Source organism: Loxodonta africana, chromosome 2, assembly GCF_030014295.1.
Source record: "Loxodonta africana isolate mLoxAfr1 chromosome 2, mLoxAfr1.hap2, whole genome shotgun sequence".
NCBI classification, from domain to species: domain Eukaryota; kingdom Metazoa; phylum Chordata; class Mammalia; order Proboscidea; family Elephantidae; genus Loxodonta; species Loxodonta africana.
The window spans coordinates 176451478-176477801 of NC_087343.1; the positions used below are offsets into that span (position 1 = coordinate 176451478).

The 26324-nt window shown below is 47.4% G+C and overlaps 2 protein-coding genes across 2 annotated transcripts in view; one reads left to right on the top strand and one right to left on the bottom strand.

Annotated features, from left to right (window-relative positions):
* Positions 1-7262: 7262 nt before the first annotated feature.
* FABP6 (fatty acid binding protein 6) lies at positions 7263-13658 on the top strand. The gene is made up of 4 exons (XM_010592268.2): positions 7263-7418; positions 9219-9391; positions 12218-12307; positions 13605-13658. The coding sequence occupies exons 1-4, from the start codon at positions 7352-7354 to the stop codon at positions 13656-13658; spliced, it is 384 nt and encodes a 127-aa protein (XP_010590570.1). The 5' UTR covers positions 7263-7351.
* An 8742-nt stretch (positions 13659-22400) lies between these two features.
* CCNJL (cyclin J like) overlaps positions 22401-26324 on the bottom strand; it is a 63043-nt gene continuing 59119 nt past the window's right edge. The window contains exon 5 of the mRNA XM_010592275.3: positions 22401-24683. Coding sequence (XP_010590577.1) covers positions 24263-24683 — 421 coding nt within the window. The 3' untranslated portion in view covers positions 22401-24262. The remainder of the gene's footprint in view (positions 24684-26324) is intronic.

Consider the following 26324-nt stretch of genomic DNA (forward strand, 5'->3'; position numbering starts at 1 on the left):
CTCTGATGAATCCACTTGGTGCAAGATCCAGCCAGGTCCTGGGAATGGGGAGGCCAGAAGGGCAACCTGAGCTTCCCTTCACACCTTGGGGTCAAGGACCTGTGTCCCCACCCTGGATGTTACTCTTAGTATAATGATGACTGATTTGAGGTGGAAGCCAGAGTCCAGCATGGAAAGTTAGGTGGACCAGAGGGATTAGCCTTGGGACCCTTCTTTATCTCCACTGGGGCATAATTATTTTATTGGCTCAATGGCCCCATAAAACCTCACTGTGATATAGAGGCAGCCGGAGTTCATTTACCTCTCCTGGAAGGTGCTCAATAAATGTTTGAACAAATAGGTGAACTCCAGGGTGAACCATGAAAGAGGCAGGGTTGGGGTGGGAGAGGCTGCTGGTCAGATGCTCACAAGGACCAGACCCTCCAGACTCCAGCGAAGGAGAAAGGAGCACACCTGAGTCAGAAGTCCTGGTGCCAACGCCATCCTTCCCCTACCCTACCACCCTCATCCTGCCGTTGACACTGACCTTGTATGAGTAGCAACTAAGGAGAAAACAGTTCAAACTGGGGCAGAAGGAAATCAACGGGAAAGGGAGTTAAATGGGGCCTGGAGAGGCCTTCTGGTCCATTCTTGCCCACATCCACTGGCCTAGACCTTCTCAACATTACTGTCATTCACAGTCACTGGGGAGCTTGTCAGAATACAGGGTCCATGGCTCTATCGTAGACCTGCTAAGTCAGAAATTCTTTTTTAACCAGCCCTCCCCTCTCCATACTCCCAGAAGACCAGGCTGAAGACCACTCTGTAAGGACCACAGCCTCACAGCCTATTCCAGACTGACCTGATCAAATAAAACGAAACCAACAGCATCTCAGTGCTCACTAGGTACAAACACATAAACAAGTATGCAAAGCAGCCTCTATCCTGGAAGGGATTGCAATCTAATTGGGGGATAAAAGACACAGTTTGTGAAGAGTTAAATTAATGCTACAATATGCAGATAGTAATTCAAAACAATAGGGAGATACCCCCTAAAAAAAACCCATTGCCATCAAGTCGATTCTGACTCAGAGCTACCCTATAAGACAGAGTAGAACTGCCGCATAGGGTTTCCAAGGAGCGCCTGGTAGATTTGAACTGCTGACCTTTTGGTCAGCAGCCGAGCTCTAAACCACTATGGCACCAGGGCTTCCACAGGGTGATGATCTGGACAAATTGCCAATGGGAGGGAATAGCAGTACATGTCATTCAGTGAGCACCTACCAAATACTGTATTCTGTGCTAAGCACTTTCATTACCTACTCTCATTTTTTAAAATTGTGGTAAATACATACAGAACATTTGCCGTTTCAACAATCTTCATACGTGCAGTTCAGTGGCATTAATTATGTTCACCACGTTGTTCAGGAACTCAGTTCCCGTAAGGATCGAGTCCTCTTCCCGCTCCCTCTCGCTTGCCCCTGGTAACCACTAATCAACTTTGATCTACACACGTGCTTGCTCCAGCTATTTCATATGAGTGGGCTCATAGAGTATTTGTGCTTTTTTTGGACTGACTGACTTCACTCAGCATGATGTTTTCGAGGTCCATCCATGTTGTAGCATGAATCAGTCCTACATTTCTCTTCGTGGTGGAGGAAGAGTCCATTGTATGCACACACCACGTTTTGTTAATCCGTTCATCTGCTGGTGGACATTTAGGCTGTTTCCACTGTTTGGGCTGTTGTGGGCTATTGTGAATAATACTGCAATGGACATTGATGTCCAAGTATCTGTTTCTGTTCCTGCTTTTCATTCTTTTGGGAGATAATCTCATTTCATTGTCATAGTAGTTCTGAAAAAAGGTAGGTATTTTTATCCCTATTTAATAATAAGTTAAGACTTTGGCTTAGATGCCAGTTCCTCTCAGAACAGCCTTTCCTAAGCCCTAGGAGCCTGGTCAGGGTAGTGTCTCTGAGATCCTAAAATATCCTTATCTTATGGCCTTTATTACATTTATCACACCGGGTTGTAACTGCTTGTCTACTAGTCTGGCACCCCCACAAAACTTGAGGACAGATACTTAGTATGTCCAGAGCCCGGAACACAGCAGGAGTCCCTGGATGATTCAAACAATGAACATGCTCGGCTGCTACCTGAAAGGTTGGTTGTTCGAATCCACCTAGAGATGCCTTGGAAGAAAGGCCTAGCAATCTACTTCTGAAAATCAGCCACTGAAAACCCTGTGGAGCACAATTCAATTCCATCATACATGGGGTTGCCATGAGTCGGAGTCAAATGAAGGTTGTGTGTCTGAAATCTCAGCACTAATATGTGAAGGGATTACGAGACTTCAAAGGTCAAGTTCCTCCCCCCTGCCCCCGAGCCATTTTAAACTGATGGTACACACTATAGAGATAACTGCCAGGAACATTCTCTCCAGGTTGGAGTGATCAGAGAAGGCTCCCTGGATGAGGCGAAGTCAGAAGGACAATTAGAATTTGGAAAGACAGCTGAAAGGTGGGCGGGCATCCCAGGCAGAGTGGGGCGTGAAGGTGGGGTTCCACAAAGTGCACACTTCCTCCAAGACTAGAAGCCCCCGGGGACTCCAGGAGACTGCACCCACCCTCTAAGCCTTTCTAGTTTGCCCACTGGCTGTCACTTTATATCTGACTCACATTCCAATGATTGCTGCTAAATTATTTTCCTCCAAAATCTCCAGGGAGATGGCAAATGCTCCACTGGTTCTCATGCCTAGACCAAGCGACATAATGTATTCGATTAGTGGATTTGTTCATTTGGAAAATCTCTTTTAATAACGAATGAGGTATTTTTCAGTTTCTATTTTTTTTTTTTTTATGAAGAAATAAGATCCATTAGTGTTCATGATATATTGCTCAGGGAAAAAATCAAGACACAGAACAGTATCTCTGGATTACAGCTTTGTTATAAAGAACAGGGAAAGAAAAAAGGAGATGCACAAATACGTTTGTGTGCATGCACTTGGAAAATGTCTAGAAGGTTATAGACTGAATTTAACAGCAGCTGGCTCTGGAAAATGAGATGGGGTGGGATGTGGGTTGTTCACCTTTACATAGCTTTGGGCTTTTGTCTTTTTAAATAATGAGTGTTTTAATTTTACAATTGAAAAATAAGAGCTCCCGGTGGTTTTTAGTTTATTTGTGCTGTTTTTCTTCCAAATTTTCTACAATGAATGTCTATTACTTTTGTAATAATAATAAAAACTTCCTGCTAGGTTGTTGTTGTTAGTCGCCATCAAGGAGACTCATGGTAACCTGATGTATAACAGAATAAAACACTGCCCAGTCCTGCACCATCTTCATGATTGTTGGTATGTTTGAGTCCGCTATTGTGGCTATTGTTTTAATAACTACAGTTATTGTTAATAACTTTACCATTGTTGTTGTTAGGTGCCATCGAGTTGATTTTCAACTCAGAGAGACCCCATGTGACAGAGTTGCCCCGTAGGGTTTTCTTAGCTGTAATCTTTATGTAAGCAAGTGATTTTTAAAGATCTTGAGGTCTTTCTCCAGCTGAGCATCTGGGTGGGTTCAAACCTCCTACCTTTCAGTTAGCAACCAAGTACTTATCCATTTGTGCCACCAAAATAATAATAATAATAACCTAAACCCATTGCCATGGAGTCCATTCCAACTTAGAGCAACCCTATGCGAAGTAGGCAGTTGGATGGACAAAGTAGAATTGCTCCATAGAGTTTCCAAGGAGTACCCGGTGGATTCGAACTGTCCGACTTTTGGTTAGCAGCTGTAGCTCTTAAACACTATGCCACCGGGGTTTCCTTTGTGCCACCAGAACCTCCTTTATTGTGGCTATTGTGTCAATCCATTTCATTGAGGGTTTCACTTGTTTTTGCTGACCCTCTACTTTACCAAATATAATGTTCTTTTCTAGCAGTTGTTCTTTCCTGATGATGTGTCCAAAGTAAGCGAGCCAAAGGCTTGCCATCCTTACTTCTAAGGAGCATTCTGGTAGTATTTTTTCTGACTTATTTGTTCATTCTTACGGCAGTCAATGGTATATTTACTATTCTTTACCAGCACCATAATTCAATTTATCAATTCTTCCTCTACCTCCCTTTGTCATCATCCAATTTTTGCATGTATAGGAGGCAACTGAAAAGTCCAAGCCTTGGGTCAGATGCATCTTAGTCATGAAAGTGACATCTTTGCTATTTAAAACATTAAAGAAATCCTTTGCAGCAGATTTGCCCAGGGCAATATGTTGTTCGATTTCTTGACTGCTGCTTCCTAGGACATTGATTGTTGATCCAAGCAGAATGCAATGGTTGGCGACTTTCTGCTATAAAAATTGTTAAAAATAAATATTTTCTTAAAGTGGAACAGTTTGAGGAGCCTTGGTGGTATAGTGGTTAAGAGCTCAGCTGTTAACAAAAAAGTTGGCAGTTGAAATCTACTGGCCACTCCTTGGAAACCCTATGGGGCAGTTCTACTCTGTCCTATAGGGTCGTTAGGAGTCAAAATTGACTTGATGGCAACAGGTTTGGGTTTTTTTTTTTTTTTGGTTTGGAACAATTCGTGATGCTGTAGGCAGGATGCCTGGAGAAAGTAACAATGACTTTGTAAACATTGAATCCTGAGAGATCCAGCATCCAAACAAGCTGTGTAAACCAATTCAGTCCCAATTTGGCAAAACATGTTAAGAGCTAGAAGAATGTCCCAGATCCCTTGGTTTTGTAATTTCGCCCTGAGGCTTTAGCACAAGGAAATACTTTTAAAAATTACCCTACATACAAAGAATCTTGTGGTAGCATTATACTTAAGGGGGGAAGCTGGGATCCACCTAAAATTTCAACAGCAAACAGCAGAGATGGTTAATGTTCCCATTGGTGTACTATTATGCAGCCATTTCTAGCAATAAACATGACAGCTTTATAGAGACATGTGACTGTGTTCCCAAACTAATGCTGGGTGTAGAAAAATAGGATGCAATATTGCATTTACATGCTGATTATGGCTGTTAATATCTCTGTTATAATTAGAGTTGATAAGAAAGCAAGCAAGCAACGATAAGAGAGAAGAGGAAGGGAGGAGGAGGGGAAAAAGAGGAAAGGAAGGAATACAAAAAATAAAAAATGTTACTGTGTTAGGGTGATGGAATTATGGGGGATTTGGGGGGATATCTTTACAAGATTTGAAAGTTGTTTTGGTAGTAGATATGAAATATACACAGAGGTTCTGTGATTTGGGCAAGTCAATTCACTTCTCTGAACCTCTGTTTCCTCCTCGGCAAATGGGGACAATAATGGTACCTAGTTCATGGAGTAGTTTTGAGGATTACATGAGATAATCCATGTAAAATATTTAGCAGAGTGCCCCAGGGACAATAAGCACTCAATAGATGTTAGCTATTATTCTCATTATTATTTCACCATTGTGACCGTCCATGAGGAGAAAGTCTTAAGAGATACAGGTAGGAGCGTCAATGCTATAACCTTTCTGAAAAGCAGTAGACTAATAGATATAAATGGGTTAAATACAAAAACCCTTTGTTCCAGGAATTTCACATGTAGGAATTCATCCTTAGCAAATAAACTTAGTGAAGTATCTGACATGTACACCAAGAGGTGTGAACAAGAATATTTATCGCAGGGTTATTTATAATGAAAAAAGATTGGAAACAATCTAAAGATTCAGCAGTAGTTATGCAAATTATGAAACATACATACAATAGAATACCCTGGGCTATTAAAAAGGGTATGCTATAACTTCATATAATGCGATGGACGTGTATCTGTATCATTACGTCAAAGGAGGTGGCAGAACAGTATAATCCACTTATATAAGAAAATACACGTATATTAATGTATTTAAAAGTCTGGAAGGCCAGATACCAAACCAATATCAAGGGACACCTCTGCTGAGACTGTCATTTGCTCTGAACTATTTGAAATTGTAATATTTATAATTTACCATTAGCAAAATTCATGATGATATGTACAGTGTATAGGTATGTATGTATGTATGTGTATACATACATAGTTGTTTTTTTTTTTTTTAAAGACTTAAATAAGACCCCTGACTGCTGTAAGGAATTGCAAGATTGGACACTGGAAAAGGTAGCAAAACTAGTTTCATCAGTTCAGAAGCCACTTAGTCCAGGAGGTGTGGGAGTCAGCAACCACAGTGAATTCTGCAGTGAATAGAAATAACGGGGATTCATGGAGTACAGACCCTGGGAAAGGAGGCAGGCTTGCAGAGATTTCCTTATATAATCATTGCCTTTATCGAGTGCTTTATACTTGCACCATACATGTGTTTACTTCAGAGAGCAATCCCATGAGGTAGGCAGGGCAAGGTGTTATCACTCTGAGCCAACCAACTCTCCGAGTGTGAAGTGGTGCTGGAACTGGAAGTCAGGGGTCTGGATTCCTTGAATAAAGTGCAATTTCTGAAAGCTCCGAGCCCAGTGCCCAACACAGAGTAAGTATCTCAGCTCCTCCTCCTCCAAGTCCTCTCCATGGGTCCTTGTGTTGCTGCTTTCCTCTAGTCCCATTCTCTGTACCTTCTGGTCACTATTTTCCTTCCTGTGCTCTATGCTGCAGCCAGGCTGCTTCCTTTCTTCATTGTGGCCCTTCCCACTTCCATCACACTGTTCTCTCATTCTAGAACACTCTCTAAGTCTCTGCCTCCTCTAACTTTCCTGCTTCTCTACACACCCAGATCCTCTTGGTGCTTCCATGTCGGTATCAAATGCCAGCTCCTCCCCAAAGATGTCCCAGTCTCCAAGCTGGACACCATGACTCCTTCCCCATTCTCCAGGCCACAGGCCTCTCTCCTGGGATGCACCATGCTCGGTTAGCACAAGAGTTTTCTGCAGGGGGGTGGCTTTTCTCTGACGAGGGTGGAAGCTCTTTTGGGGAAGGTTCTATGTCTCATTCATCTGCGTTTCCTCAGTGCCGGCTGGTATGCAACAGATGCTCAGTGTGCTTTGGTTGATGAATAAGGGGTGAAGGAGTAAAGGAAGGGATGATGGGAGCATGGACAGATGACAGGAGCATGCATGGAGGGAGGATGGGCCGAGGTGGATGGTTCCTCAAACCCTGACAGTCCCAGCTCTGGCCTTGCTGGGAATGACAGCGGGATGACAGCCAGCACCTCCCGGAGTGAATGACCCCTGGGCTCTGCCATCTCCAGGTCCTGCCCATGTCATAAAAGTGTGAATGTTTCCTCTTCAGAGGTGGGAGGGAGAAATGGGGTGATTTAGGGGTTGAGCCTCAGCAGCTGGGAGAGTTTATAAGCTGGGGCAGCAGACTCCTGGGCACCGATGTCTTCCTCATCTCCTGCTCTCTGGTCTTCGCCCTCCCAGCAGCATGGCCTTCAGCGGCAAGTATGAGGTGGAGAGTGAGAAGAATTACGAGGAGTTTGTGAAGCAAGTGGGTGAGTGAGCTCCTCCTGAGCACGCCTTCCCCAGGGCTGGCTTGTCACAGCCAACTGTAGGACAGGAACCTGGGTCCCTCGGTTAGAGCAGGACAGGACTTCATTAATTAATGTATTAATTAATTAACTCACACATTTGTTGAGTGAGTTAATTAGGCTCTGGGGTTAATAGGAATACACAGTCTTTGTCTTCAAAAAGCTCACAGAGTAGGTGTATTTTCACTTTACTGATGGAAAACTTGAGGCCCAGAGAAGCTGAGTTCTAGTCCAAGGTTACACAGCTATAACTGGTGAAGCTGAGACTTGATTTGCATACTCATTCCAACATTTATTGAAAAAGTACTGTATGCAAGGGCTATCCTAGTGTGAAGGAGCCCTGCTAGTTCAGTGGTTAAGCGATTGGCTCCTAACCAGGCTGGAGGTTGGAACCCACCAGCTGCTCCAGGGGAGAAAGATGTAGCAGTTTGCTTCCATAAAGATTATAGCCTTGGAAACCTGATAGGGCACTTCTACTCTGTCCTATAGGGTCTCTAGGTGTTGGGATGGACTTGAAGGCAATGGGTTTGTATTTTTTTGGTTTTAGCCCATGTTACCGATGGGCACCTCAGCGTGACTTGACCAAGGTCACAGTGAAAGTCAGTGGCAGATGTCACATTAGCACCCAAGGCCTTATGATGAGTGATGTCATCACATCCTGTCCGGGCAGGGTGGCCAAGGGGTTAGTGTAGATTCCAGGTTTGACAAGTCAGTCACTCACTCAGCCACTCAACAAGCTGGCCTCTTACTGTGCTGGGCACTGGGGGAAGGGAGATCAAAGATCCCACCCCTTCTCTCACTTCTCCACATCCAGCGCTGGTTGTGAGGAAGCAGTGAGACAATGATTTGACAATCCCGTAGAAAACTCAACACATTAATTGTGTAGCAGTATGATTGTCAAATGCAGAGGATAGCCCCAGGGGGCCTGGGCCCTACCTCTGGTGGTCACGTCTTACCTGCTAGCTGGGCCAGAGAAGCCAGAGAGCAGAGCCCTAGAGAGCCCTTTTGAGTCCATTATTGGGAGTGGCCCCTATGGGAACAGTGACTTGGCTTTGTCCACAAAAGTCTAGTGTTGAGGAACTGCAAGTCAGCCAACCTCAGTTCTAGACCTGGTTTTGTTGCTAATCTGCTCTGAGACCCTAGGAAGTCCTTTCCTGCTCTGGGTCTCAGTGTCCTTATCTGTAAAGTAAAAGCATTAGAAGACACAGTCTTAAAGGTCCCATTTATTCTAGAACTTTGTAAGTTTGTTGGCGTCTGTTATAGTTATTGTATATTAATATATTCTATCAGAAGAGCCCAAACCAAACTCATTGTGTCAATTCCGACTCATGGTAACCCTATGTGTTGCAGAGTAGACCTGAGATCCATAGGGTTTTCTTGGTTGTAATCTTTACAGAAGCAGATTGCCAGGCCTTTCTTCCACAGAGCCACTGGATGGGTTTGAACCCACAACCTTTCGGTTAGCAGTCAAGCGCAAGCTGTTTGTGCCATTACTGAGTACCAACTACGTACCAGGAATTTGGCAAGTCATCACCACATTTAACTTAATCCTTGCAACAGTCCTGTGAGATGGGCCTTATATCCCCCTATTGTGAATGGGAACACTGAGGCTTGGAGAGGTAATGACTTGCCCAAGCCAAAAATTTGAAGCCATCTCTGAGGGACTGTGGTCTTAACCTCCAGGCCAGCCTGGAGAAAAGCTTCTCCAAAGCCACAGGGTTGTAAACAGCTCTTACATGACACTCTGCTTGTCCCCCTGCCCAGGGCTCCCCAGGACCGAAATTGATAAAGGCCACAACTTCAAGATCACAGAGGTGCAGCAGGATGGGCAGAACTTCACCTGGATCCAGCACTACCCCGGGGGCCAGTCCATAACCAACAAGTTCACCATCGGCAAGGAGTGCGAAATGGAAGCCATAGGGGGCAAGAAGTTCAAGGTGAGAGGCCACAGGCTGCCTTCCTGCCTTCCTTACGCCTCTGGTTAACCTCTCCATCTCAAACTTGGCCTCCTTGTCTGCCAGACTGAGGTCTCTCCCTCTAGTCTAGTGGCCAGCACTAAAAGCTTTAGTTGGTAATTTAACCACCTGGCTCCAGTCAATAATGGGCACTACAATAATGATAAAAATAGCTAACATTTACTGAGCATGTAATACGTCCCCATATACTTGCTAAATACACATCTTAACGCATTTAATCCTATGAGGTCACTGTAACTGTGGTGGTTGTTGTTAATTGCTATCAAGTCAGCTCCAACTCATGGTGACCTTATGTTACACAGCTCTGAACCATCTTCATGATCGTTGCCATGTTTGAGCCCATTGTTGCGGCTATTGTGTCAATCCATCTGATTGAGGGTTTCCCCTGTTTTTGCTGTTCCTTTACTGTACCATACATGATGTCCTCTTCTAGTAGTTGGTCTTTCCTGATGACATGTCCAAGGTAAACTAACTGAAGACTCACCATCCTCACTTCTAAGGAACATTCTGGTTGTGTTTCTTCTAGGACCGATTTATTCATTCTTCTGGCAGTTCACAGTATAGTCAATATTATTTGACAACACTACAATTTGGATGAATCATTCCTTCCATCTTCCTTTTTCATTGTCCAGCTTTCACATGCCTATGAGGCAATTGAAAAGACCATAGCTTGGACTCCAATCACCATACAACTACTAACCCCATTTTACTGATGGGGCAGATGAGCCATGGGATTAAGTAGCTTGTCCCCTGATCACACAGCTGGTAAATGAGGCACAGGCCTCCACACCCTGGCAGCTGGCTCCAGAAGGCATAACCACTTTTTTACGCTGCCTCCCAATGTAGCACAGTGATGAAGAGCCCAGGCCCTGGAATCAGACTCAGCTGGGTTTGAAACCCTGAGGCACCACCTACAACTCTACAGCTTCTTACAAGTCATTTCACCTCCCTTTAGCCCTGGTGGCATAGTGGTTAAGTGCTATGGCTGCTAACCAAAAGGCTGGCAGTTTGAATCCACCAAGTACTCCTTAGAAACTCTATGGGGCAGCTCTACTCCATTCTATAGGGTTACTATTAGTTGGAATCGACTCAATGGCAATGGTTTTTTTTTTTTTTTTTTTTTTTAGCCTCAGCTCTCCAAGATGCAAAATAGGACCAGGATCAGTCCCTGCCTCCAAGAGGCATGGTGAGGATTAAACAGGATAATGCACGGAAAGCAGGCAGCACAGTGCCTGCCATGTAGGAAATGCTTGGAAAAAAAGGCAATTTGTGTTTTACAGGTAAAAAAACTGAGTCTCAGGGTGGCAAAGCAATGTGCCTAAGCTCCTGCAGCCAACAAGTGGCCAAACGGGTTAGGACCAGGGCCGTCTGCCTCTAATAGTCAGGCTGTCTCCACAGCGTGCTGTCTCAGCAGTATACACGCCACCATCTAGGACATAGAGCAGCAGGTTGCTGATTAAGTCAGCCTGGTGGGCCTTTCTGAAGGAAGACTCTAGATGCCTCGATGAACCCCTGCTAGGCCTGCCCCCAGCCAATGCAAGCATTTCTGATTTCCCCAGGGCAGTGTGTCTTGGGCAGCAGAGAAGTGAAAGGTGGCGGTCTGCCTCCACCCTACCTGGGCTGGTCCCTCAGGCCTTCTGGGTCCCTCCGCAGACCCCCACTGTGACTGGGAGTGTACTTGGCTCCTCAGGCTGCCAAGATGGAGAATAAGTCATCATAATGTTCACATTCGGCAAGTCGGATTAAAAAAAAAAAAAATTAACAATCTCCTACTGATGTGTCTATGTCCATACACAGCAATTTGCCTTATTCTTTTTCAGGGCTGCAGCGTATGCTGCAGTATGGAAAGGCCATCATTTATTGTACCACCCCCGTCATTGATGGGTAATTAGGGTGTTCACTATTGGATAACTGAGGTTGGCTATTAGGCTATTCACTGTTAAAAATAATGCTGCGATTAACATCCTTGGATGACATTAGCAGCATCATTGTATCAATGATGATCACAACTCGGCAGTTAACACTTATGGAGTGCTTACCATGTAGCAGGCACTGTGCTAAGCACTTTATGTATACATATACTTTTTTTTCTTCTCTCCATTCTCCCCTTCCTGCAGCCCTTGCTAGCTTCTCCTTTCTGTCTTTATAAATTTGCCTATTCTAGGTATTTCACACAAGTGGAATCGTATGCTATTTGTCCTCTTGTGGCTGGCTTGCTTCATTTAGCATAATGTTTTCAAGGCTCATCCATGTCATGTATCAGAATTTCATTCCTTTTCATGGCTGAATAATATTCCATTGTGTGTTGCCATGAGTCAGGGTTGACTCGATGGCAAATGATTTGGTTTTGATGGTGTGTAATTACTACATTTTGTTTATCTATTCATCTGTTGATGGACACTTGGGTTGTTTTCACGTTTTGGCTATCGGGAATAATGCCATGAACATTCGTGTTAAAGTATCTGTTTGAGTCCTTGCTTTCAGTTCTTTTGGGTATGTACCTAGGAGCAGAATTGCTTATATTGCATATATTATTTTAAATCATTTAATCCTCAGAACAATTCTATGCAGTAGGTACAATTATTACCCCCATTTTAGAGATGAGGAAACTGAGGCATAGATATTAAGTGACTTGCCCAAGGTTATCTATATTGTCGGATCGATGTATGTCCACAAGGTAAATCTGTTGGAGATGTAGCTGGGGTGCAGGTGGGCCTTTCGTCCTTGAGGGGCTGGCCTGCACTGGAGGACTTGCCTACTCAGCTCAATGGTATACTTCCCTTCCAGGTCACTGTGCAGATGGAGGGTGGAAAAGTCTTGGTGAACGTCCCCAATTATCACCAGACCTCAGAGATCGTGGGTGACAAGCTGGTAGAGGCGAGTATCCTGTTGGCTTCTGGGAAGATCAGAACACTTTCTGCCCATAGCCATGGGCATCCTGGGTGTCTCCCTCCATCTCCCCCCTCCCCCACCAATAGAAAGCACATTTTGTAAGCAATCCTCCTCCTGCCTCCAGCCAGCCCCCAGCACCCTTCACCATTCTATCATCACCCCTCCTCTAGACTGAGCCCCAGCCTTGTTTCCCGCCCCCACCACTCCATCTTCCATACATTCCATATGCAAATTATACATCACCTTATATGGCTCCCCTTTGAAACTGCTTCCTCAAGCCATTGAATCAAGCCTGGAATCCTTAGGCTGACCTTCAGGGCCATGTGCTCCTTTCCCTAGACAGGGCTTGAGATCTGGAGTCAAGGAAACAAGGGTATGCTCTCCCCATCCCAGCAGACACCCTCTGCCCCGCTCCTTGGACCAGCCACTGTTCCTGGCCTAGCCCCACCCTTTCCTGCCTCCCTTTCTTTGCCCATGTGGTTCCCTCTGCTCTAAATTCCCTTTTCTCCTGTTTGTTTTTCCAAATCCTACTTATTCTTCGGGATTCTGTCCAAATGTGTGTCCCTCTCCCCTTCCCTGGTCAGAATGGTTTCCTGCCTCCTCTGGGCTCTCCCACACCTCTTTGGTTTTCCCACATACCCCTCTTCCTGTGAGAATGCTGCTTTCCCACACTGGGTATTAGAACCAACTGATGACTTGTGCACATCCAGTGAGAGTGGGTCTCGATGGCCTCAGACCCAGGGCACTGCACCCAGTGGGCCTTCAGTGAGGAGCATCCCCTTGCGTGCCCTGTCCCTCAGCCTTAGGCTTCCTGAGGGCATGGTGCATACCCTCCCACCACCAAGCACACAACAGGTGCCCATAAACACTATACGGTGCAGTGGCTGAGTGTGGCCTCTAGACCTTGGGAGGGTGACTTGGCTTCTCCAAACTCCAGTTTTCTCATCTGTACAATGGAGACTTCCTCATAGGGTTGTTGGGAGGATCAAATGGGATAACAGAAGTGCCTGGCATGGGTGAGTTGAAATGGACAGGTGGAAGGTTATCTCACCAAGACCCACATCACCCCTTACAACTGGTTAGCACTTTCACCACTTTGAGTCCACACAGTGACTCAGGGAACAGATTGGGAAACTGAGGCCCAAAGAAGGGGTGCAGCTGACCCACAGCTTCTCAGAGCTGGCACTGGAGTTCGCCATCCTCCAGCTGTGCCCCGGGGTTGCCTTGGGGTCCATGCCTGAGAGTTGGGCACTGACTCCCTTGTTCTGGCTGCTTCTTTCAGATCTCCACCATCAGAGGTGTGTCCTATGAGCGTGTGAGCAAGAGGCTGGCCTGAGCCACGAGGCCAAGGCCACAGGGGCCTAAAAGCCACTAATAAAGCTGGTACAAGAACAGATACTCTGCTCTCCCACAGTCTCTTTGTTTTTGTTTTCTGGTGTCTTGGAGCAGCTTCTGGTGGGTGGGGTAGGATAGGCCATGAGGATGGCCACGAGGGCCATATCTTGGGCCTGAGTTCCCTATGTCATGGTAGAAGGAGCCAAGAACATGGGCTGCAATACTCCTGATCCCAGGGAGACGCCAGAGGCAGCTCTCAAGAAGCAGGGTGGGCATACTTCCGGGGACCCATTGCCCCACCCTGCCACCCACTGCTCTGAGATCACTCTTCCTCATTTCTTGGGTTGACACCTTGTGTGGCTTGAAGGCTCCTTTAGAGAGACACATGTCATCTGGGAGGGGTAACATGCTGACTCTCAGGTGGGTCTCAGGACAGGAAGGTAAGGACTCAGGGTGGGGACAGGAATGGCACCTCCAGGGAAGGACCCTAGCTTTCAGGCTCCAATGCTGGGCAGACACCTGCACAGATACCCCCAGGCTGAGCCAGGAAGGTGTTTCAGCTTGGCTGTGGCTCTGCTATTAATCTGTTGTGGGATTTTAAGCAAGACCCAGATTACCCACTGGTACAAAGGGGGCAGAAGGACCAACGAAGGGCTGAGGGGCAATGATCTTCTCTGAGACAGCAAAGGAGTAATGGGGGTGATGGGAACTATCTGTCTGAGTCTCTGCTTTCAATTGTTTTGGGTATACACCTAGAAGTGGGATTGCTTATATTGCATGTTATTGTAAATCATTTGATCTTCATAACTCTATGAGGTAGGTATGATTACCCCATTTTAGAAGCGAGGAAATTGAGGCACAGAAAAGGTAAGGGATGTCCTGGTTTGGACTAGTAGGACTTGGACGGGGACCTGGGGAGAACTTCAAGAGGCTGTGGTTGGCTGGGAAAGGTGGTTGGACTACACCCTTGGAAGCTGCCTGGAACACTAGGTTGAGAAGGATTCTGAGGCAGCATTTGGTCTAGCAGATATCCTGTGACTGATGGCTGTGTCTGCCCGGTGTGTGGGAGTGGGAGAGGGTGGCCTGCTTGCATTCCCGGGCCAGATAATCTCTAACCAAGAGCACTGAACACGCCTCTTCCCACCCTCCTCTCTCCTTGGGCACTCTGCCACATCTGTGTGCCGCCTTGACTTCTTTTTACCCAACATTTTTCTATATGGCAATTCACTTATTTTTACTACAATGGAAACTTTATATCACTTCAGTACATGGAAAGTCAGTATCATTTGCCATAAATAGATGAAAACCATTTTAAAAAATTGAAGCTGAACAACGTTGATCTCCAGCTAGATTCTGCAGCCTGTGTGAGACCCTGACCTAAGGCCTCCCTTTGCGAAAAGGGTGAGGGAGATGCAAAAGACACACTAGTATGCAATGGCTGACCAGAGAAAAACGTAGCCACTAGAAGAGTTGGATTATCTAAGGCAGACAGTACTTACATTATCTCAAATATCACCAGCTGGGCAAGTACCACATATTGGCCATAATAAGGTTTTTCCAGAGCCTTGCACAGGGTCTGGCACACCCAAAACCCCACTCATTGCTGTCAAGTCAATTCCAACTCATAGCGACCCTATAGGACAGAGCAGAACCACCCCACAGGGTTTCCAAGGAGAGACTGGTAGATTCGAACTGCCGACTTTTTGGTTAGCAGACTTAGCTTGCCGTAGCTCTTAACCACTGTGCCACCAGGGCTCCATCTGGTACACGGCAGGCACTTAATAAGTGCTACCTGACCTAAAGTCCTTCCAACTCTGTGTCATCTATGGCCTTTCATTCTTGTGGCCAGCCTTGGCCTGGACAGACGGAACAGCCCAATTTGCTGGCAAGACACTCCTTGCCTCCTCCCACATTCTGCCCTGCAACCTGTTTATTTTTCCAAGAACAGCACTCAGCTTCTCCCCACCCACCCAGCCGGACCCCATGAATTCCATCGTTTTGCCAAGACTTACTGCTAATTAAGTGAACTAGGTAAGCATTAAATTAAACTAGTGGTGTCGCTGCTTCCCCTCCAGACTGAATAATTACTTATAATGAGCTTGGATAATAAGTCTCTAACTAACGAGAGTTAACCATAATGAGGCTGAAAGTTGAGAGAGAGGGAGAGAAAAGAGAGTAGTGAATGAGAGACTGTTTTTACTCCTGTGATTGATCCAAGAGCAAATTCGGATTTTTGGCAAGGTAGAAATTCTTAAGCCAGTGTTGTTATTCAGGGACTCAAGGAATTTCAGTACCTCTCAGAGCTCAATAGTTTAAACCCTGCATTTCACAGATTTGGAAACCGAGGTTCAGAGAGGGGAACAAATTCACCCAAGTCTTCACAGCAGGGAGTGGATTTCTGAGAGTAATGTGGGGTTGGGCATTACTGGCTGATGGGGGCTAGAGCTTCTCAGTCCAGCTTAGGGGGGTAATGGAGTAGGGGAAGCTGGGGTAAGTGTCCATCTGGCTGGCATCTGGGCAAGGAGGCTTTCTCAGCTCATAGAGGAGACAGTAAAAGCTTCAGATTGTCAGGGTTCGAATCTCTCTTCTACCATTTAGTAGCTGTGTTACCTTGGGGCAAAGCTCATTGACTTCTCTAAGCCTCAGTTTCCTCACCTGTAAGTGGGGATAACAAAGTGTACTTACCTAACAGAGTTGTCATGTTACAAACTCACTAAACACTAGCTGCCACCACCACCACCACGGTCATTCCATTATCACCGTCATCATTCTCAGGTAATTGTGATTGAAGGGTGAGGCTGAATTGGAAAGCACTTGACAGGCCCCTGGACTTCTCTGAGCCTCACCTTGTCCATGTGTACAATGGGCTAAGGAAATCTTCCCTCCTTTGGTCACAGGGAAGTTGCAAGGATAAAAAGGTAAAAGTGCACGTTAATGATTTCCAAAAAAGTTAGAGTGTTATCGTTTCCCTGCTCCGCTCAAGAAGCAGTAGTGACTCCCTACTCCACAGACTTACTTTTTGGTACCCTTTAATCCAGGTTTTTCATGACCTTCACCATGACCCTTGGGAGTCATCCCTCCCACTCTGCTAGGACACACCTTCACTCTAGCCACATTCACCTGGTGAAGGCTGTGGCTGCCCAAAGCATCTCTGAAGGTCACTATTAGGTGGCTCTCAATCACCCTTGCCTCTTGCACCATGGGCACCAAGGGCAGGCGGGCAATGAAATTGAGTGATTGGGCCTTGGTGTGGGTGTGTTTGCGTCACTTGGTGGTGACATGGTATGGGAGGCTACATGGGCTCCTTGGTCAGGCATATCTAAGTTGGAAATCCAGTCCCACCACTTACCCACGATGAGACCTTGAGCCTCCCTGTGCCTTAGTGTCCTCGTATGGAAAATGGGGATAATAATACCAGCTAGGAAACCCTGGTGGCATAGTGGTTAAGTGCTACGGCTGAGAACCAAAGGGTGGGCAGTTCAAATCCACAAGGTGCTCCTTGGAAACTCTATGGGGCAGTTCCACTCTGTCCTGTAGGGTCGCTGTTATGAGTCGGAATTGACCGGACGGCACTGGGTTTGGTGTGGATTTAATACCAGCTTTTTTTTTTTTTTTTTTCATGGTATGGTGCTGTGAGGACAAATGAAGAGTAAGGGAATAACGAAGCACGAGGAAGGTGTCCAATACAGGCCCTGGAACACAGAAGGGAGCTTTTAATTCTAAGGCCCTTCTTGGTGATTCCACTAGTGAAAACAGGCACACACAGGGCCAGAGTCTGTAGAGCAGGGAGAAATTTCCAAACCTGGCTGTGCAAGGAGCATCTCCTGGGGATCGTGCTAAAAGGACAGACACCCAGGCTCCACCTCGGACCTGCTGAACAGTACAAAGTCTGTACAAAGACAGAGCTATTCTTGTGACATGCTCCCCAGCTAGGCATGACCTTGGAGACCATTCCGATCCAACATTCTCATTTTACAGATGAAGAAAGCTGAGATTTAGAGAGAGGAAGTGATCTGCCCAAGTCCACACAGCTAGGGAGCAGCAGAAGGCCTGAGTTCCTGTGTAACCTGCCTGGTGTTTGTCTGACACAGGTAGGGGCTTGAAGCCCCAATCACAGCTGGACCCAGTAGCTGTCTGAGCACTTGGGCTCATCTTCATTTAAAGCCAGAGCTGAACTGGATGGAGGCAAAGCTCAGAGGCTCACCTGAGCCCCCAAAGGAGGGAGGGGCTCACCTATTTACAATATATGTACAACAACAATAAAAAAGACCAACTGCTGAGGTTGCTTATCTACAACCAAATGCCTCATGAGATGTGGTTTCTTGGTTTTGAAGTTAGGGCCACATTTTAATGGGACATTCCAGTTAATTGGCTTAATACCATGTTTAGGGCTTCTATTCCTCGTAGAACTCAGCGCTGAATAATGATACCACATAGTCCATGCTGTCTTACCACAAGCCAGGTCGACAGCCTTCTCGTCTTACAAATAGAGGTTCAGAGTAGAGAGAGGTGGCTTTTCTCAAGGTCACCCAGCTAAGACCAGGAAGTCAGGCTTTCCAGCCCTCAGGTCCAGTACTCTGGTCTATACACTAGAAATTGCAAGTTTCCAGTCCAAGAACCCCTCTAACCTACAGACATCTCCCCACTCCCCCACAAATTTATGTATTTATTTTGAATAAGCTGAAATCCTTCAGGTGTACAGCATTGTACAGATTCTATGTTCAACGGCCTTAGCAGTAAGGTTGCTTCAGAATTTGGCACAGACCACGCCAACCGTTTCCATGGGTGCAAGTTACGTTTCCCCGGCTTACTCTGGTTTTGTTAGGTTTGCCGCCAGGAGTCACAGGGTTGTTCTTTGTTTTGTACACATAAGCACATCTCTTGCCTAAAAAGAACTCAGTTTCAACTCGAGCATAAAAAAAAAAACATTGCCATCGAGTCAATCCCGACTCATAACGACCCTATAGGACAAGGCAGAATCACCCCATGGAGTTTCCAAAGCTATAATCTTTATGGAAGCAGACTGCCACATCTTTCTCCCACAGAGCAGCCAGTGGGTTTGAACCGCTGACCTTTTGGTTAGCAGCCGAGCGCTTTACCACTGCACCACCTTGGCTCCTTATCTCGGGCACAGATACCTTCAATTTTAAGAAGAGCAATGTGTTCCCTCTGATTCTAGAGGCCTCAGACCACAGCCTTGTGGGTATATTTACCAGTATGAAAGTCCTGTTCCCAGAGAGCCTCCACAGGCTCCAAGATGGTGGAAAGAGCCAGATGTGTTTTATTGGCTTTCTATTGTGTTAAGATTTTTAAATTTAATCTTTAGAATCACCAAAATTAGTAAAGATCATAGAAAATGCAGATTTACGCTTCTCTTGAAAAAGAAAAAAATCTGCAGGTTTGCCACACAGAGCTTACCTCCCTGAGAGGTAGCAATTGGCTGGAGCTGAGTAGAAACCACACCCTCTGGTGGAGCCCTGGCTCTGCAGTCCAACGGGGCCCACCATCCTGCTGGGCCCGCTCACTTATGTTGCCTGCCTGCACCTGGTGGCCATTTGACTTGAGACTCCTATCAAAAGCTGTACTGCCTTTAGGCTGAAATGCAAGTCACGAGGGTCTTTCCTGAGGAACAGGTCCTTGTTAATAAGGGTTGGTAAGATTCTTTTCTAGACACTGGTGGCACGGACTGCCCCCCAAAATGCAAGAGATCCCAGGGACGGGGAGGACAGCTTCCTGGCCTGTTTGACCAGTTGGATGGTGCCCAGGGCCTGAAAGCCCCGCCTGGGCCCCGGCCAGAGCAGCGGCAGTCTCCCTCCTGCTCTGTGGAGGCCCCAGATATTCCTCTTCACAGATGGGACTGGCAGCTCGGGGAAACCCTCACAGATCAGAGCGCTGGCGCCAGCCTCTCAGGGCTGCCTGGCCCACAGATGGGGTGGTAAATCACCTTAGTCTGCGGCAGACATGCGAGAAGTTATCTGTCTGCTGGTGAGCACACTCTGAGAGAACCCGCTGTCCCTTGGTAAATCAGGAGGGTGAATGCCGGGAGATTCTTTTCGTTTATGAACTGACGTCCATGATTCTGTCACGATGAGGTCTTTCTCCACCAGGTTAGCAGGGCAGCCAGGGAGCCTTTCACTCACTCATTCAAAACCCTTGACTGAGGCCGTACAGGTTGGGGGTGAAGTTCTAGACTGCCTGGGTTTGAACTGTGGCTCCTTCCTGTACTACTGTCTTAGGCAAAGAAGCCCTCCACCCCTCAGTTTTCTGATCTGTGAAACACAGCCAGTCAGAGCTGCTAGCTTGTAGGGTTATTGAGATGATTACAAGAAATACGAGCAAAGTCCTTAGCCTGGTGCCTGCTACACAGTAAATGCTCAATAGATGCCAGCTGCTCTTGTTCTTGCCACCCCTGCCTGGATACATATTCTACTGGGGGGAGGTAGTTTAGGGCACAGCCATTAAGCAATTAAACAAATTAACAAGATCATTTCAGATGGTTTTAACAGCTATGCAGAAAATAAAGGGGGGCAATAAGAAAGTACAGGAGCCCTGGTAGTGCAGTGGTTAAGTGCTCTGCTGCTAACCAAAAGGTTGGCAGTTCGAACCCACCAACCACTCTGAGGGAGAAAGACGTGGCAGTCTGCAGGCCTTGGAAACGCTCTGGAGCAGGTCTACTCTGTCCTCCAGGGTCACTGTGAATTTGGGAATGAGAGTAAGGACCTCTGCTGGCTGAAATGGTTACGCGTTCTGCTGCCAACCAAAAGGCTGGAGATTCAAACCCGTCCAGTGGTTCCTTGGGAGAAAGACCTGGCGATCTGCTTCTGTAAAGATTACAACCACGAAAACCCTGTGAGGCAGTTCTACCCTGTCACATGGGGTTGCTATGAGTTGGAAACAGCTCGACGGCACATAACAAGAATGACCAGGGTTATCACAGAGGCCTCTTTGGGAGCTGCCATGTGAGCTGGCACCTCAGAGCAGAGGTTTTCCACCTCACTATTGACGTTTTGGGCTAGATGATTTTTTTTTATCTTGTTGTCGTTGAGAATATACCCAGCAAAACTTACACTAAATTCAACCGTTTCTACATGTACAATCCAGTGACGTTGACTACATTCTTCCAACTGTACATCTATTCTCCCAGTCCTTCGCTCCTCCCCCATTAACACAAACTCACTGCCCCTAAGGCTCCTATATAACCTTTCAGGTTGCTGTTGTGGCCTTCATCCCACATAGTGAGATACGGACGAGGAGAAGGCCCAGATCACTCTGCAGCTTACTAAGGTTTGAGAACTTCTGGGTTGTACCAGATGTCAGCCCTGGAAGGGTCTTTAAGGCTATGTCTGTGCTTTTTCAAACTCTCCTAACCAACGTCCTCCTTGGCCCCCACATGCAAAATACCAAAAATTTACATAGACCGCCCAAGTGGGAAAGAAATACAAGTGGATCCTTCTGGTTGACAACAAGTAGGAGCCTATGGCCTCAGCCTCCCCCTAAAGGTCAAAGTCACCCATCAACTCATCCTTTGCCATGTTAAGATGGGGAAACTGAGGCCCAAAGAGGGAGGGATTTGTCCAAAGTGAAATGGATGGTCTTGGCAAACCCAGGACTTGTTTTGTTTCTGAACCCAAATTCTAAAACCCTCTACCCATGGCAGAACCCTGGTGGTGCAGTGGTTAAGAGCCATGGCTGCCAACCAAAAGGTCAGCAGTTTCAATCCACCAGCCGCTCCCTGGAAACCCTATGGGGCAGTTCTACTCTGTCCTATAGGGTTGCTATGATTCAGAATCGACTTGATGGCAATGGGTTTGGGTTTTGGCTGCCTACAGCAGGTGTTGAGTTCTGGCCCCAGCCCTCCTGGGTCTGGACCTCAGCCTCATGCCCTGAGCACATCTCCCCACCCTCACTGAAGGCACTGTGCTTAGCAAATACCTCTCAGCTCCAGGCTGATGACAGCTCTCTGTGGGTGGATGTGCTGTAGGAACCTGGGTGAGCAGAGGATAGGCCTTCCCAAGGGGGTCCTCCCTTCAGAGCAGGACAGGAATCTGACACTTCTTGAAATAACTAGTGCTATATTCCATCAAAAGAGCCCTGGTGGGTCAATGGTTAACTGCCTGGCCGCTAATCAAAAGGTTGTCATTTTGAACCCACCCAGCAGCTCTGTGGGAGAAAAGACCTGGCCATCTGCTTCCCTAAAGGTCATAGCCAAGAAACCTCTATGGGGCCGTTCTATTCCATCACCTGAATCTCCTACGAGTTGGAATCGATCCGACGGCACCCAACAATATATTCCATCCGATTCTAAGATACATACATGTTCATGCTTTAACATTTTCTAAAATAAGAATGCAACTTAAAATCAATTGTATCTTAAGCGCCATGTCATGGTTCAATTGGCAGCTTTTTTTTCCTTATGGGAACATAAATAATGATGCATCTTACGGTAGTGTTTGAAGAAGTATTGTAATTATCTTTGTGTGTGTGGAGCAGGTTCTGGCCTTGATGTGCATTATGTTATTTTATTCTCATGAGAACCTAATGAGACAAGTGCTATTATCATCCCCATTTAACGGGTGGAAAGATGGTGGCTCAGAGAGGTTGGGTCAAATGCCCTCCTGATAGCTCTCAGTGGTGGAGCTGGGATGTCAATGCTTACCCACTTCTGCTGCCCAGCGTCTGTGTCTCAACTCAGATGGCAGGACCCAACTCCAACAGGGGGCAATCTTGCAGCCACCTACCTTCCACCACCTCTCAGCATGGGCAGAGACACCCAACAGGGCGGATCTGGGAGAGGGAGGGTGGAGCTGAGAGAAGTCCAGGAAGAAAACCAAGAGATGCAAAGAGCTGGTGATATGTTTATTGAGGAATGCTTTTTCTGGGGGCTGAGCTGGCCGTGAGGCCCTACTTGAGATGCCCCTCATCAGCCCCCAGTCCCAGAGTAGACAGGTACAACTAAGAATCCAAACTGGTCGCTCATAAATAGAAGAAGGTTGGCGAAAGAAAAAGAGAGTAACAACAAACGTGCAGTTTCCTATGCTAATTTGACAAAGTGGCAGTGACGTCTCCACACACAGTCTCTTTTTCATTCTGCTTCCATGTTTCCGCTTTCATCTGCCCATCAGGAGGCAGAAGGGACCTGTAACACCTTCAGATCCAGCTGAGCAGCGCGTGGCTACCTTCCTGGCCGTTCCTCTGCTGCAGTTGCCTGAACTTGCAAAAAACCAAGATGTATGCTTCTTAAAAAAAAAAAAAGCTTTCTTGTCCTTTGCACCTCCTAGTTCTGAAGGATGAACAACGTGACCTCTGACCAACCAAAAGAACACACCAAGCCCAAGCCGCACGTTAGAATGAAAACATATTGCACATGGTTACAAGACTCTTCCTGAGAACCCTCAAACTACAGATACCCCAATACTGGCTTTTCGCCCACCGATCTCTTGCATATCAATGGCTGTGTCACATACCCATGTATACCCCCACCCCCCGAAATCCAGCTGCCATTGAAGCAAACATTCGACATTATTTTCCAAACTCAAAACCAAGGACGGGTTGAACTCCACAAACGGCAAGCAGGAGGCAGAGGGGCGACATGGAGATTGTTTTGAGCCTTTGTCTACCTTTCAACAACCTTCCTCCTCCAGGTGCCTATCGAAGGTCCAATACTTGGAAGCATCTGGAACCAAGAGCTGGAAACTGGCTCTCCCCAACACACGTTTGAAGAAGGAAGGAGCTCTGTTTGATCCCATGGGTCAAACCTTCAATCCTCGAGTGGGGCAGGCAGTGTGGCAACCTAAAGATTTTCTTCTCCTAAGGAATTTTCAAGTATCATCAAGTCCCTGATATGATATGTAAACAAGACGTCTTACTGAACAAAATGCTAGGTCACTTCGGGAAGCAGCAGCACGTGAAATGTCTAGAAGGCTGAGTAGGGTTTTGAGTTCAACAACAAGAGCAAGGTGGCCGCCCACGGTACCTGGGCAGACTGAAGCTCGGGTATAAACACACACACACACACACACACACACACACACACACACTCCTCTGCACGGTACCTGGGCAGACTGAAGCTCGGGTATAAACACACACACACACACACACACACACACACACACACACTCCTCTGCAGGGAGCCAGGGAAAGAACCCTCAGCACAGCGTCCTCCAGAGGTTCGGAGACTACACCGGGCTGCCCCACCTTGGTCAGTGGCGTAGCTGCCATTGGCAAAGAATGAAGAAGTCTCTGACGCTAAAAACTGGATGTGCTTGTGGATTCGTGGTCGATGGCCAGTTTCTAGTGTCCTAGCCTCCTGCCAGGCCTTTCTTGATGACCTGGGCCCCCTGCTCAAAGGGACGGCCACCAAGCCATCCCCTTGCACCCCAGTGTGCGTGGAAGATGTTTTTTCAGAGGAATGGCCTCGGGTGAGGTATGGCATTGAATTTCTCACTCCAGGTCAGTTGTATTTAAAAAGAGCACAAACCCTCAGTGTTCAAGGTCTACGAGACTCTGAGGGGAAGACTTCTCATGGCCTCACTCCGCTGAGCTCGCCTCTTCAGGGTCCTCTTTTTCTGCCAGCTCTCCAAGGCTTCCCATGTGGCCCAAGATGCTCTATCTGTCAAAACAGCCCGTGGGGAACACGTGGCTCCCGCTGAAGTAGCTGCTCCCGTAGGTGGTGGCAAGGCAGTGCCTGGGCTCGGCTGTGATGGCCATTTGCATGCTGAGGGATGCTGGGAGAGGCATGGGACACATCTCCAGGGGCTGAAGGGCAGGGTATGGGGCACGCAGGGAGGAGCCCGTGCTCCCCGAGAGCAGGCCCCCCGGGTGATGGGCCTGCAGCAAGTCCCTGGAGGCCAGGCATAGGTTTTGCACGGGGGCCTGGAATGGGGCCGAGGCCGCTGGCAGCTGGTTGAGGGAGGGGTAGGCAGGTGGCTGGAACAGTGCTTGGGTGGGGGCCGGAGGCGAGCCGGGCACCATAGCCAAGGCCTGGCTCTTGACTGCGACGGCATCCTTGAGGACATTGTCATAAGCTCTGAAAAGAAAGGGCCAAGTGAGAGTTGGAGGTCAAAGGTCACAACCTGACTCCTGAGTATGCTTTGCATGTACCATCCTCACAATCGTTATGCTTGAGCTCACTGTTGCAGCCACTGTGCTTGGTTAACAGTGCCTTACTACTCTGTCTTAAGTTGTTCCTGATTTTTAGCTACTTCAACTTTTGCCTTTTAAAGTATCATCCAGGTAGTGTGGTACAATAGTTATACCTGGGTGGGATACAAGGAGGGGGGTGTCACCGCCGGCCTGCCCAGCTGTACTCACTGCCCAGTCTTTCCCCAGCCACCCACTGACTCACATCACAGGTGTCAGCTTAAATACGGCTTCCCCCAGCAAACCTCCAGCTAGTTCAGCTGTCCTGCACTCCTGAACTGCCCCATCTCAGCACTCAGCATCCCAGGTTGGAACTCCCTGGCTACCACCCAGAGTGAGCTCTGTGAGGGAGGGGTCCTGTCTGCATCTCCACTGCCTGGCACAGAGATGGGTGCTCACGGGGTGCAAAGGAGCACATTTCTGCCTTTGAGGCACTTCCAGGCTTGGCTCCATCCCCACCTGGCCACTCCTTAGCTGTCAAATCTCAAGCAAGTCTTCCCCTTGGGCCTAAGTTTCTCCATCTTTAAAACGAGGGGGGTGGAACACAATTTTTTCCATCCCCAAAAAAGCTTCCCATAAACCTTTTAGGGCAAACAAAACAATAGACGTTATGTAAGAAAGGCTCAAAGAAGGGCTGCAGCAGACACGAGAGGGAGGGGATCCCAGAACGCGACAAGGGCAGGCCCAGGGAAGAAGACCCAGGCCAGGCATGTTCTCTGACTCTGGGTATCTTCTGAAAAGTGCACATTTTAAAATAAGACCTAGGGGGCAGGGCCGACATTTCAGAGGACTGTGACAAAGGCAGTCACCAACAAAGCTTCTCATATAAGGAAGCTGAGGGGCTCTTCAAGGGCCTGCGGGCCCTTTGCTTCTACCACCCAGCCCACTGGCCAGGGAGTCCAGCATCCAGGACATGCTGCCCCCTGCTGGGCAGAAGAGGGACTGAGCGTAGCCACACAGGAGCTCTCGGGTTCTCTCTCCCACCTCCCTCTATGTGGTCACTCCTGAGCTTTTTCATCTCTGGTATCAATTCTGTGGTGCTGGGCCCATGAAACCTTTAAGCAGCTTCTCTGACACTTTGAATGCTTTTTCTTCGAAATTCTAGGGACCCCCGCAAGGAGGCTGTGGCCTCTTATGTTGACCTACTCTGGGCTAAGAGGTCTGCTCTGTGGCCATGTCTAAGAAAAATAACTCATTATGCAAGTCCCCCAGTGTGGTTATCCATAAAATCACACCGAGGCTCCGACCCAACAGCCCCAACAGTTAGAAGGACATGCACATAGCCCCCTTCTCCCTGGCTCCTTCACCTAACAATGCAAGCCTGAAGCTACCCCAAATAGGAAGGATCCAACTCTCCCAACCCGAATTCTGACAGAGTCACCATGATCTGCTTCATGTTGAGACACTTTCGCCAGGGAAACTACCGTAGGTCCCTGACCTCAGGATAACACCCTGACCCGAGGCAGGCCTCAAAGGCAAGGAGAACCTCAATATTCTGGAAACACTCAGGGTCAGGAGAGGCACTCAC